Source organism: Convolutriloba macropyga, chromosome 13, assembly GCF_964194025.1.
Source record: "Convolutriloba macropyga chromosome 13, txConMacr16.3, whole genome shotgun sequence".
Lineage (NCBI taxonomy): Eukaryota > Metazoa > Xenacoelomorpha > Acoela > Convolutidae > Convolutriloba > Convolutriloba macropyga.
In genome coordinates, this window is record NC_134480.1 from 12,897,610 (window position 1) to 12,912,865 (window position 15,256).

General features: G+C 35.3%; 1 protein-coding gene across 1 annotated transcript in view; it reads left to right on the forward strand.

Moving 5' to 3' along the window:
• LOC142351626 (uncharacterized) overlaps window positions 1-15,256 on the forward strand; it is a 48,145-nt gene that overhangs the window by 20,200 nt on the left and 12,689 nt on the right. Inside the window, exon 2 of the mRNA XM_075403764.1 lies at window positions 11,410-11,619. Within this exon, the coding sequence (XP_075259879.1) occupies window positions 11,410-11,619 (210 nt within the window). The remainder of the gene's footprint in view (window positions 1-11,409; window positions 11,620-15,256) is intronic.

Genomic DNA, 15,256 nt, shown 5'->3' on the forward strand with positions numbered 1-15,256 from the left:
AACCCAGATAACGAAAACCCGTATACTGTACGACGGGAACTACCGGAAAGAAGAGAACTTCTAAGAGCACGACGTCGATCGTCATTATCATTTCCAACACAAGAATCAACATTAGTCTCATATGGATCAACAGACATAGAATCTAATTTAATAAGACCTTTAGAAACAGGACACTCTGAACAACCAAAGAGAACAGGAACACCTACATTGCACAATTTCAGTATCAGTTCACCAAGTGAACACTCAAGTGTTAATACAGATCATTCACCAACACCATCCGAACCAACCTACCAATCTTGGTGATACACTTACTAATTGGTCAAGAAATAGACTAACAAATACTTTAAACCTCACACATCGCCAACGCAACGCAGCACTTAACGTTTTAGCAACACCATCTCTCGAACTTAAATTTAACACAACGATAAAATATAACATTATCTTTAATCATCCATTTCAGGCTACAACACCATCTATAGTCACGACCACAATCCCAGCACCTTTAATATGCATCGAATTTATATACAAATTCGATAGATATACAAAACAAACTTTAGGGTTTGCAACATTTTGCAATCCACAAACCGGTCTATCATACACATGTCGATTCAACTGAAAGCTATAATTCTCATTTTATTATTAATAATACTATACATATATATGAAAGTGGAAACAAAAATAAAAATGGAACAAAGACTGAAAAATGAAGCTAGACAACGCATTAAAGACCGTATAAACGAAAAAATGGAAATACAAATCAAACATTTTAAAAATAAAAACCAAACAAGAAAGGATTAAGCCATTAAGAATTACCATACATTTCATCAACAAAAATATGATAACCATCAACACTATGTATTTCATCAAAATCATACCAACATTTATCCAAAATACTTCAAAAATACTAAAATAGAAGAATTAAAAACCTTAAAAACAATTCAGACTACAAAACAATGTGGGAAATAGCCATCGACAAATGGACACGAAATTGGAACTTCCATAGAGAACGATTAACAAATAGTATACTAAACAAATTTGACTTGAACAATAAAAGACAAAAAAGACAAACACAAGTAGACTTTGTAGAATTAACCGGACAAAATATTAACGGCTCTGCAACAGGACCACAAAATGTATTCATAGAACACTATGATTGTGATGCAGAAGAAATCACAAATGTTAAATACTACGAACTAAACAAAATTAGTACATGTACATTCAAACCATTAGATCTTGATATGACAAAAACAGAAGTACAATTATTATCAAAAGCACAAGCAGTAGAAATAAAAGCATACGCAGTTGCAGGAACAATTAAAGAACGCGTAGAATGGTGTTCACAGCACACCGGCTACATTGGTGCAAATAGACCACGTTATTACATTTCAGACGCACAAAGAACAAAAATATTAGACGCGGATGAGGTTCGAAACGAACTTGCTAGAATAAACCTTCTCAAGAACACAAGATATAAACCAACAAGATATATTATCTCATTTAATTATATCGCTAATCCCCCACTTCAGAAAAAGATTGAAGAAATGCAAGGTCGAATACAATTCGATATGAATACCCCCTTGGTACCGCCATACGGACGGATAGTTTATGATTACACAAATCCAATGTGGATACCAAGCGCAATTAAAAATGTACAATCCAATTGCATGAAAGGACCCCGAAAACAGAACAAAATAGATATACTAGACTGGACACTAGAAATACGTGAGGTATTACTAATACTAAATCTAGACAACGAAGAAATATCATATATGGGAACAAAACTACCCTGCGATCTCCGCAAATGAGAATGCCTTCCAACACCATTCACAAAAGCAACAATAGTATGGGAACCACAAACACATTGTCAACTATTTGAACTAATTAGATTTGATGGTTTCATGGTAAAGTACCAAGATAGATATTGGATAGAAACAAACGCTGAATGGACAACAGTTCAACAACATGATCAAACCCAGAAAATAATAATGAACACAAGAGATACTATAGCCACCAGATTTGAAATATATCCATTAGTCGAACGCGAATGCGGTTCGCTTCAACCAATACACAAAACCGAATACGACGACATTTAAAAAATATACGAATACGGATTCGATATGCATACAAGACAAAAAGTAACAAGGAAAAAAGACAAATTTGAAGAAGAAAAATGCATACGAATAAAACCAAAACAAATAACATCACAAAGAACACGATACGAAGACGAAGAAAACAAACACTACTACTATGGTTTTGTAAACCATAAAACATACATGAATATGAAATTGGACCTTTACATGAGTAACATATACTCAAGAATAAGTCTACAAGCAATAGAATTTTACTCGAAAATTTGTGAACAAACTAGAAACCTTCGACAATTAACATTAACACAAGTACAAAAGAACACTCCGCTATTAGGATATATCCTCACGGGAGACAGATCAATATTTGTCAAACAAGAAGGAGTAAATGTAATGAAAATGTACAAAGGCGCGAAAAAATCAACACCCCTATATGTACCACAAACACGCGAATGTTATGATAAAATACCAATTCTGTACAAAAACGGAGTACAATACGTACACCAACTAACACGACAAACATACTTATGGGCGAAGAAAGTCCCATGTTCACACAGTAACTTTGATCGATTAATATCAATAGACACTGAAGGAACAGCGAGATACAGAGTCACATCATAACTTGTAAAAACCGAAACAGTATTGAATACTATTTCACCTGAAGAAATAGTACTAGACAACATGTTTAGTAAAGCAAGTTTGATAGAAAGTGGTATATACAGTAGAGAACAATTAATTCAAGAACGAAAACGAGATCTACTACATGAATACATGCGAGACCGCGAAAAACCATTACAAGAAGCTACATCAGCAAATGCGCAAAAATGGTTAGAACTTGAACAACTAGGACTACTATAAACATACAAAAATTACGAACAATCACTAAAATGGTTAAAAGATCTAAATATTAATGGATATAACTTCCAAATCGACCAACCCAGTGTCAACTGGAAAGAAATTTTTGACGGCGAATGGCTAAAAGAACAATTATTAAATTTTATCAATTATTAAATTAAATATTATCAATTTTTGGTTGGCCATGGTACATCTTAGAAAAGATGGCAATCATATACGCCATGATTAGTATGATACTTTTTTTAACAAATCTTATAATAAAATTCTATAATGCTTTTGCAATTCATAAAGCAATTGGCAAACAAGCTAGTATTACAAAAATACTTTTTACAGGAATATTTGGTATCTTCTCACAGACATTAACACTACTAATAGCACAAATTCAAGAAGAAGAAATTAGTCACGATAGTGATGAAAATAATTCGCACTATACCCGACATAATAAAAATAGGAAGAGTATTTTTCGCCGACACTCTTCATATATAACACATATAACAGATCACAATGATAACGATAACCCATCACCAGTTTATATTGATACTAATTACAAACACTATAATACAACTATTCGCAGAACAGGTAAGGGAAAACAATTACGAACAATAGATTCACCACAAAAGAAACAAAAATCACCGTTGCCAGAACGAAAGTACAAACAAGAACCATTAAAAATTGAACCATTAGAAACAATAACTGAAAACAAACTACCCATAATACAACCACAACTCATCACCCCACCACCTGCATATCAATGTTTAAGGAAAAACGTATCTTTTAATACACCCCAAACAACATCACTTCCTACACCACCTATGGCACCCATCCCTAGTGCGCCTAATATCCAACAACAATTGTCAACATTTCATGGAAGTTCATATGAACCTCCTTTGGGTATTAGTAAAACAACACCATACGAAATCCCACAACCATCAACTACATCGACAAACCAACAAAATCTCATACCATCAGTAAAACTAATGGAAATACAAAACCCCCCACCAATAGATTTCAATCAGTTAAAACTAGTGGCTAATAAAATACATAACCGCAGCCATAATTTAGACATCCTGAAAAATGATGACCAACCACATAGGAATGAAGTAACATATTTTGACACTCATTCGGCAGATACATATGAAGTATAATCCTTTACTCACCTATGAGCAACTAACATGCTTTATACTATTTCAAAGACACTTTTACTTGCCAGATATTCCCCTAATTATCCTAATTTAAATACAAATACACCCGCCACCCATATTTCAAGTATCTTCCTATACTTATACTTAACACATCTGATACATTCGAGAATTACAAGTAAACTTCCTATTCCTTGCAATATAACAAACATATATAAGTAACACAATGGTACTAACCAATTCACCACAGAAACATATTTCTGTACGAATATGAATGGACATTGTATTCATAAATCATACTACCAACAAATGAATAATAATACTTGTATAACAGACAATAACAAAGGTACCACTGATAACAAGTGTGTTTGTAACAAACTAAATGAACAACGTTTCATATATCAACCTGTAACAATCAATTGTAATTAATACAAAGTTAAGAATATGTAACAAATTGAATTACCTTTCAGCAAACAAGAAACGATATGGCAAACAAAATGGACTATGAACCCGAGACTCCATACCAAGCAGATTCGCCCCTCAGCTACGACGTTGAGGAAGGGGAGCTCAGTTCAGGATCAGGACGTTCAAGTCCAGGAACAATACGCGACAACGCCTCTGATTGCAGCACGCAGACAGACGATCGTTTTGATAACAACTATGACAGGATAACAACTATGAGAGTCGAAGTGGAATGTGCCACTTCCGATCAACACACACACAAACAGCGTTGAACCAACCAACACCGAAAGAGATCGCAAAGGTTATAAAAGAACAAGTTACTAGGAAAAAACAAACAGAAAACAAACGTAATCAAGATTCCTTTTATAACAGAACAATTAACGTAACAGAACAAGGAACCAGTACTAACGTACATAGTTACCAGCATAACAGGCCACGTAACGATGGCATAAACAATACGCCAACTACAGTATACCAATCGCCACCTCTACCTAATTATCCACCACCAGTACGACCACCTCCACCTAACGATAACAAACACGAATTACCGCAATATCACGTTCAACAACGTTTATCACATAGATATCCATCACATATAAGACCCAAAAACCTACGATTCCCGTATGCCGTAACACCCCGAAGCAACAGTAGGAAATCATTTTTCCACCAGTCCACTAACGAGCAATCCCCAACAACAACAGTAATGGAAACAATATGGTTTCAGGACAAAGACCCCCGAACACTGAATAACCCACATAATAGTAACTATAATCCATTATTAAGTTATCGTAATTGGTTTGAAATGCCATTCGATTCACGGGACTATAACTTTGTAATGGAACCACTACACAACCTAAAAGATCGTGTCTCCGAATATTTTCCTCCATTGCCTTCCGAGAACACGAATACAGCGAAACGTAGTACTAAAAATATGGGACGCGATAAATACCATCAAACAGCATACCCAATTCTAAAACAGTTCTATAGTCTAACAGAACGCTTTTTATATGACTACGACTACGAATTTAAAATACCTATAACATGTACATTTGATAACCTCGTAGCAAAAGCATCCCAAGTCCTTTCCGCATACAGCGTTTTTGACCACCAGATTTTTCAACTCAGCTTCAATTTCCTACATCCGACACCAAAGGATGTTCAGAACAATAATTATAGAGTACACGAAACGAAGCTGGTCCACAACTTAATATACTATACGTTTTTACGCGATAAGAACAAGAATACTACAAAGAGTTATATACACATAAACGATCAATTAACTTCACCATATTTTCTTAACTACGGATACAGACTAAAATGGGAATACACAATTGGAACACTACGTAATTTCGACCCTGTGAAGAATTACTATATCTTCCAACCCAAAGAAGCACCCGAACGACCGCTCATTGTACCCATAGAAGCCTAAGAACCGTGTGAGGAATATCACATTTACCATTTGGAAAGCAGCGTCACCAACAGAGCTGTCCTAAATCGGATACAATTTAACAATGAACGCAAGACCTCGGATATCGAGAAAGAAATACGAAACTCGGTAAAAGCATCAATAACAGAAGTTTCATTAGATGAAATAACTGATCTCGTGGCATATTTTCTTTCAAAAGATGATCACTTCATCAAGGAATATCAACAATATAGGGATCGAACAAATCACCCTAAACAAACAGAGAAACTCTAACAAGGAATATTCTGTAACAAGTTTTGATGTAGTAACAAGTTTCGTAATACCCAGAACAATATCATTGTAACAATGTTATAAATATTTATTGTTATACATCTAACTATAGATGTTCCTCTGCATATATCCGGTGCAAAAAATTTTTTATACATGCTAATAACAAAATCCATTTTGCAAACAATCCTTAAATATGATTGAACTCAATTTATACTAGTATGACACTTAATGTGTAATAGAATCTAAAAAACACAATAATTTTTTTAAATTTTATCACTTACCCTTATTTTTAGTTACTTGTATACATGTACATATGCAAAGTTTTCCATAGTTAGACATATGCAGTTTTGTAAATAAAAAGAAAACAAAAATAGAACAAGATATTAGTAATAAGCGGAATGAGTAACACAGTGTATAATAATACACTATAGTAATGTGTACTAACAATCATGCACAATTCTAACATAGATTGCATACTTGCTAACTAACAACATGAGTCATAACATGACAACCCTGTTAACATAATTACTATTTTAATCATGAAATACATGTAGAATCTTTCATAACATAACATACCGTACAAAAAGTATTTGACAGTAGCTACCAATACTTTACAGACAAATACAAAAAAAGGTAGAACAGACAAAACATTGAGAATGTTCACAATTCAAAATTTTCACATTCACAACAAAGTACATTTATATGTAACTAACATAAACATCACTAACAGAACATATAATCTAACACATACTATGCACTCATATGTAATACATTAGTAACAACTAACAACTCTGTTTATAACAAACAATCAAATACTTATTCCTTCAAAAGGAAAAGCGGAATTATTTGGAAGATTGAATATCAATGTGTCGTATCAGGCGAACCTTTAAATAAATAAAGCGCGTAGACGGATAGTTTACTAATTTTATCCACTGATGAAATAACTGTTAATGGGAATAAGGCAATGGGACATTTTGGCGCTTACCCATTATAATGAAAGTAAGCGAGATCTGTAACCTTCAAAAAATTTACAGATATGACAAACGCGAAAAATAACATTGAACAATAGTTACCCCACACCAGTAGAAGTATGGCAAAACAATTCGTAAAAACTAATAGCATCAGAATAACCCCTGATTTCGGGAGACATCAAAACTTATAATACATGTTCATCTTCAGTAACAATATATAACATGGCCAAAAAAGTCACATGTCACTAACTGATTGTCAACAAAGACTTCGATTGACAAATAAACTCACTACCCTCTATTACTTCGTCGAATTACATAATTACAATTACAAAAAAAACTCTTCCAACCGGAAGGGATACTACGTATTAACAAAGAACACTTACAAATACATAAACATAGAGAAAAATAGTAAACACTTTAACAGCTAACAAAAATAAATCAGGTAAGTCAGGTAAGTCACCGGACATCAGGAGCACCACACACATCAACACTGGAGCTACCCAAAAGGATCTTCATCCACTGGAAGTGGTACTGGAATAGATACTTTTGTGGTTATTGATGTTCATTCCTTGCTCTGTGGGCAACCTATGTCTGGGACTCTACCCTTTGACGAAAACGATTATCAAGCAACACATTCAAAAAGAAAGAAAAAATCCTTCAGAGAGAGTAAAGGGAAATTGACTTATAGTACAGAAGACTTTCAAAAAACTCTAAAACCCGAAAAGATGGATTCAGTGTTGACTTCCAACAAAAAGATTTAGATACTTTATTTATGTTAATGAATATAAACTAAAATACTCAACCCTGATTGGTTGAAAATATGGAAATGCCTTTCCTTTAACTGTTTATCTGTTTACCCGTTGGTAACACAACACGCTACTCCTTTAGTCGGTACCAGTCTTACCTGATATAATGATAAAGTATATTTCTCTCTCTCTACTCCGCTCTTGTTTTTGTTTTTAGATATACGTTAGACTTTAGCATTGCGGCCGGTGCACTGTCTACTGAAGCTCAGATAGAAGAGTAACAGACTAGAGATCTAGAACTTTAGTTAATCAGTAAGCCTTAAGATTTGACTATATTCTTGAGAAACCATAAGACAGAAGTAGAGTAACTTCTCAAGGTAATCCTACCTCAGCACACGTCTTAACAGTTCATGGTTTTAAATGGCTTCGTCTTTTTCTGCTGGCAGTTCCTTACTGAATTTTTGGTATTTGCCAGATTTTGTTGTTGTTTTTATAGTCATAGGACTTGTTGTGATGTCCTTTTGATCACCTATGCATTACAAACATCCCCATTTTTTATTGAAGCATATTTGAGCGTATTCATTGACATCCGTTTAAGTTTATTGAATTTAATGGCTGTTAGGAATTTAAAAATAATTTTTCGAAAATTTTTGAACATTAACCAATCTTAAAATTTTTGAACTGCTGGTCAGTCTCAGTATTAACAGAACCTTTGTTTCTTTCTATTGAAACTAATATGGATTTTGCTGGAGATTTTATCTTCTAACTATTGATAATACCACCTCAATAACACAAGAATTCAATTTTTTTTTAATTTTTGGATATTTTTGTATTATTGATTACTTTTGATTTCTTATCACATTATCCTTATTTTACACGCATTATCCAAATATTATTATATTCCCATTGGTTTGGAAAAAGACATTCAGGGGATCACAGATAGAGTTCGCAGAGAAAAGCTAATGGTTTAATTGGCTTCGAAATTTTCTTCTCGCACTTTTCTAGTGGTTTTTGTCTTTTGCCTGTTTTTTTGTTGTTGTTTTCATAGTCTTAAGATTTTTTGTGATCGCTTATTGATTATCTAAGCATGACAGACATCTTTTTCCTGTCATCGTTTAATTTCTGAGCAGAGTTATTGTCCTCCAATAAAAGCTTTTGAGTTTAATGGCTGTTAAGACTATTAAAAAAGTTTTTCTGAACATTAGCCAATCCTAAACTTTTTTTCGTGAAAAGTCAGTCTGTCTTAGTACTTTTAAGATCCCTTGTTATTTTTAATGCAGCCAAAAATAATCTGGTTATCGGTTTTATCTTCTAACTATTAGTTTTAAAACTTCAATTCCCCTAGTTTCCATATGTTTTTTGAAAAAAATTTGGGTACTTTTTCTTATTTTGGACCTTTTTGAAAATTTATGACATTACTTTAATACTGATAGTTTCCATTGACTTAGGGAAGACGTTCAACGGATCATATAAAAAGTTTTCAGAGACAAATTTATGATTTAAATTGCTTCGAAATTTTCTTCTGGCACTTTTCTACTGAAATTTTGATTGTTGCCTGTCTTTGTTGTTGTTTTCATCTTCAATAACTTGTTGTAAGCTCCTATTGACAAAGTTGAATAGCCAACAAACTTGTTGTTCCATAGAGGCATAATTTAGCGTATTTAATGGATTCCGTTGAAAGCTAATTTATTAGTGGCGTTGATACTACGAATTTTCTCAATAATTTCGTGGTTCTAATGTGTTTGTTCATATGTAATATTTTGAAGCTATATTGATTTTAAAAATAGGAATCCCAATGCTGTTAAAAATTAATTAAACATATTAAATTTTTTTTTAGTGAAAAGTTCATTTTTTAATGCATTCGACACTTTTCTCGCTCATTTGTTTTCCTTGAAATTGCCGTTTTTGTCTGTTTTTGTCCAGCATGTAGCCGTAAATTGCTTACAAGCCTCTTAGGCTTGTAGTTGAGAATTGAATTAATGTTTTTACAGGAATCTGTTAGTCGGTTTATAGCATTTATTCTTAAAATTTTTGATGTACATTTTCAAACATTTTTCAAACTTTTCAGTTTTTTTTGTTCTTTTCGTCAAATTGTAACTTAGTTTCATCCAGGAGAGGTCAGATTCAATTTCGTTTATTCCAAAAAACATATTATTTGTCACCAAGGCATTGTTTGTTGGACAATATGCGTTTTTATAAATGTTTTTTGAGTGGTCATTTTTTGCGCTTCTTCTCTTCTTTCAGAAAAATTGCGTAGTAACAGATCCCAATGGTTTACAAATTGCTGCCCAAATAAACTTATTTAATCTCCCAGTATAATTCCTGCAGCTGAATTAGTAGAAATAAGAATTGAATTATAAATACATAATATTCAGGTAATAGCTAATTATTTAAATGGTAGCAATAGTTTGTGTTTTCGCAAATCGTTTCTTATTTTATAGGTATTTCTTTAGTTCGTTTCTAAGGCTTAAACAAACCAAGTACAAGGCCTTTTGGTTGTGTAATAATTTTTTAGTAATTTATCAAGGATTATTTAGTTAAAAGCTAATGATTTTTAAGACTTTTGAAATTTCTTGGTTTAAAAAATGTTGATTAGTTTTTGAATTTCGCCTCATTGATCGTTCTCTTTGTTGTCTTGTAACAAGGTCTCATTAGGAAGATTTTCCGTCCGCTGTATAAATAAGAAAAATTAACTTTGAGTAGTTAAGGTTTTATTTGACTGCATTTTACGTTGTTACTATGTGCTAATAAATTTAGATTTTCAGTTTCTGCCGTGAAGTTTTTGTTTTTGCTAACTTTTTGGTTGTTTTTTGTCTCGTAGTCTTTTTAAGGTCAAACCTCATTGGCGCTGTAATAAGGCATAGCATTAAGTAATTCAATTAGTAGATAGGTTGTGTAACGATTGCTTTAAACTCAAACATCTATTTTTGTTATTTCTTCACTTGGTTGACAATTAAGTCAAAAATGTAGATGACCTCGGGTCGGAACATCATGTGCGAACGCACAATAACGAGCCGCCTTGTTAGTTTAGTATTCAACATCAATCCGACGTCATTTTTTGTCTTTGGCTTTTATGGTCTTACAGGACACCATGAATCTGTAGGGTCCTGGATATGGTTCCCAAGACACCATGAACTTCATTTTTTTTTTCAAGTGTCTTGATGAGTTTTTCTCTACTCAGAGTGAAATGCATGTTTGTTTTCAGAGTCGCTCGAACAATATGATTTTTTCCATGGTCAGCTATGTGGTTGCAAAGTCACCATAAACTCCATATATGGCTTGGAAATGGTGGCCAAGAAACGTTTATGGTGGTCAACCCGGGTATTTTTAATTTCAAAAGTTTAAGCAAAAATAAGACAAAAATTAAATTTTCATAACCTTCGATAGCATTAAAACGTTTTCATATAATTTCTATTGACGAGATATCAAAGTGAAGCACCGTGTTCATTGTTTCAGATGATGCGACGTCACATTATTTTTTGAAGCTGGTTCCGTACGGCCCTGATAAATTTGACCTATCCAGCGCTTTCGCTGATGAAGATTACGAGTACGACTTTTCATCCTGCTTCATGTCGAACGAGACTGGTGTGAGAGTTTACTACTACTTCGAACATACCCCTGTTGCTCACGTAGAATTTGGTCAGATATTTGTTCCCCCAGGTGGAGGTTAGAAAGATTAAAATTCATTTTGACATATTCCATAATTGCATTTTTTTCTGTACCTTTTCAAGTTTCCGAAATAAACTTAATTTCAAACGTGGCTGCGACTTGCAGACCAATTACAGGGATTAAGTACAAGTAAGTACAAAAAAAATCAAGATATATTAAGATTACAAAGGGGATAACCAGCTTCACAGGTGACTGACTTCATTTAAAATAACTGGTACCAATAGACGCTGTTTATATTTTTAAAGCATTAACCACGCTGTCGGTGAAAAACAAACAAAATTAGCGGTGATATCGCAGAATTTTGTTCAGCCCTTTTCTTAGAAAAACTAGCATAATTAAAACCTGAGCTTAATTTTTTTTAATCAGTAAATTCGAGTAAATTTTAAGTGCGTGGTCTCTATTATCAAACAATCTTGGTTTATATTGATCTAAAATTTAAATGTTTGCTGATTATTTCTTATTGCCAATCATAATGTTTTCTCCGATCTCTGACGTTTCTGCCTCTCTCCCTCAGCTTTTTAACTCTCTTTTTTTAAAACTCCTCGCATTAATGAACTGAGCTCAAGTACCCTACTGTTGGATGAAATTGCTTACGAAAAGACTCCCCTCTCATTGGGTGAGTTCAATAAAAATTCGGGCTTATTTCTATTTTATCAACAGATTGATTCAGCTCAACAGAAGCATCTAGGGAAAGTTATCTTCACATTGCGTCCCACACAATCGGGTCACTAATTATCGGACAAGTTCATCTAATTGCTGCGTTCAATTACGGGGCTCGCGACATCGGCTCATTAGCTGATCTCCGTATGATGACAACAGAAAGTGACTGAACTGCTCTGTCGAAGGCAATGGATTGTCCCACTGACTGATAATTTCTGCTATCAGCTAACAACGACATGCGCAGTAAGGCCTTCTTCAGAGTCCTCGACAGACAGCCCAAAACTTCGATTGCCAGAGGGACGAACAAAATTCCTTGTTGAGCACAGCTATTTTCATACTGAGCATATTTTCGATCTTCAGCAGCTTCAATTGCATAGCCAGACTTCTCTGCCGCATAAGTAATAATGTTCGGTTGCAGAGAGGAAGTCACGGTTATGTCTAGAGCAGCCGATTGTCCCGATTTCCAAGAAAGCAGATAGACGTCTCCTGGGCGTGAGTTGTTTTCCACAATGAGATTGCGTTTTTCAGTTACTGGAGACAAATTAGCTGCTGAACAGGCGGAAGCTATACGATCGCGAATTCTATTGTGCCTTGCAATCACATCTCCCCTTCCATGGCAGGCAACTGCATGGTCACCAAATGTGTCCAATATACCTGACTTGCAAAAAAGACATTTACTTTCTTGATCATAAACCGCGATTCCGGGCCTGTACTTGACACTGACTTCGGTCGAATTACTTTGGCCGAAAGGTGTAGACCTATAGCGGGAAATGGAGGCGCGGAAAGCCACGCGACGGAATGAGGCAGGCATAGTGATTGGAGTCTTGCTCTTTCCCTGGTTGGCGTTTGATTTTTTATTAGGGCAGCAAGTTTTTCTTTATCAAGTGCTCCTTGGATTTTTTTTGCGTGTGCGAAAATAGAATGAACGGTTCCAAACTCTGGTGTAACTCTTTAAAAGTGCCGCTTTCTGAGGGACTTCTACTTGCTTTTTGTTGACCAGCTCGTCTGAGGCTAAAATTGAGCCCACAAACGCAATTTTATTTTGCTCTTCTGATTGTCTGATGCCTAGTCCCGACAAACCGATGGGTAAGGAAGACTGTTTCCATGCGTCATCATCAATAATTGAGCCAACAATTTGATCCAACACTTCTCTTTGGCCGTCATCGAAACTTTTCAATACTTCGAGCATATCGTTTGATGGAGTGTTAGTTCGTAAAGAGTATACTAGTTTCCGAGTTCCCAAACAGTAACGAAGGATACCCAATGCACATTGAGGATCGTTAAGGTGTTGTAAATTGTCCAGCATAGATAAAAAAAATTTTGAACTCTCCTCTTCAAACAGGAAGCGACAAAGTCTTTTGAACCAACTGCAGCACCCAGAACTTCCAAACCGTTTCCCAATTTCCTTTTTACTGCCTGATCAACGGAGGCTAAATCTTTAATTGTCCACAGCTCACATTTGTCTTTTCTCAAGATTAGGCCTCTCTCAGGGCCTTCATTGGCTAGGATTTCAAGCGTTTGTTTGATTTGGTCTTCAGACCCAGCAATAAACCCATCATCTAAGTACCAAGTGTGCTGTAACAAACCCGGAACTGAAGTCTTGATCTTCTGTATGATTGGCCATAACGTCAAGGAGAACAGTAACGGTCCCAGTTGATCACCCTGCTGAACACCCTATTCAATTTGAACGATTGCATTGTTGTAAAAGAGTGGTGTGTGCTGGGAGTAGCAAAAATTGGTGAAGGCGGCAATTCCAGGAATAAATTCATAAGTTGCTTTTAATAAGTTTGAACGCTTGACTGAGTTGAAAGCGTTTTGGTAATCAATTTGAAGCACGCCTTCGTCCGTCTGAGCACTAACTATGTTATCGTATGTAATTTTTGACGAATGACTGATTGCCTCAGCGCCTCCACTGAATTATTGCCTCAGCGCCGACTCCCAGTTGCAAACTATCAAATAGCTCATTTGCTCCTGATTTAGCTTCTTTTAGCAAGCATTTTGCTATGAGGCGTCGCAACACTTCGCCAACTGCTATCGGACGCACCCCAGCTTTTTTGGATAAATTCGTGAGTGAAGCGCAGCGGAGTGCTTTGGAAATAAAAGCAGGAAAAGTCCCCAGCTGCAAAAGTTTACAAACTTTGTTATCGCTTTCAGGGCAAACTCGGACCGATCAGGTGCAGTGCAGTCAACTGCGTGCTGAAGATGTTCGGGAAACACCTTAGAGGAACCGGCTGCAGTGTGCTCGCTGATTGTCTTCAGTTGTTCATAAACTACGTTTTCACTGAATTGGAACGCATTGGATGCAATGTTGTCAGATATACTGACGCCGGGTAACTGTTCCTTCGGGTGTAACTTTTCCAGTGTTTTGAATGTAGCTTTGTTATCGGTTGCAAGACCTTCAGAAGCTAAAACTTTAGCGGCTCAGCCAAATTGGCCTTGTAGGCACAACGTTTTAAATCTGACCAAAATTTCTTCAATCTGTTAGTTCTCTGTCTTTTTGATTGTTTCAAAGAGACAGCTTCTGACGAAAGCTTCCCATATTCACCGGCATTCCAACGATCAAAACGTTCTGCGAGACGTTGGTCTTGATTACGCTTTTGCTTTTTGCCTCCGCCGTTACAAGCACGTAGAACACATTTTGAAACCGAAAAAAGTTTTTGCCAATTTGTCTCGTTGTCTGGAGCCTCAACACATTCAAGAAGAATACCTGATATCAATTGAGACCATCCTGCTCTGAATTTGATAGGAACAAAGCGACAGGTTGGCACGTACGAACTCAATAATGTCAACAGTTATGACCATTTGTTACTCTCGGACTTTATTGAGAGATCAACACATTAGGAGTTCAAAAAATGAGTTATTCAACTGACTGGAATCAGTGGAGTCACAGGAGAGCAATAAAATTGTCTATTTTGTTTGAGAGAACTTTGTTAATTTTTCGAAGGCTGCACAACTGCTCTTTGTATTTTGAATA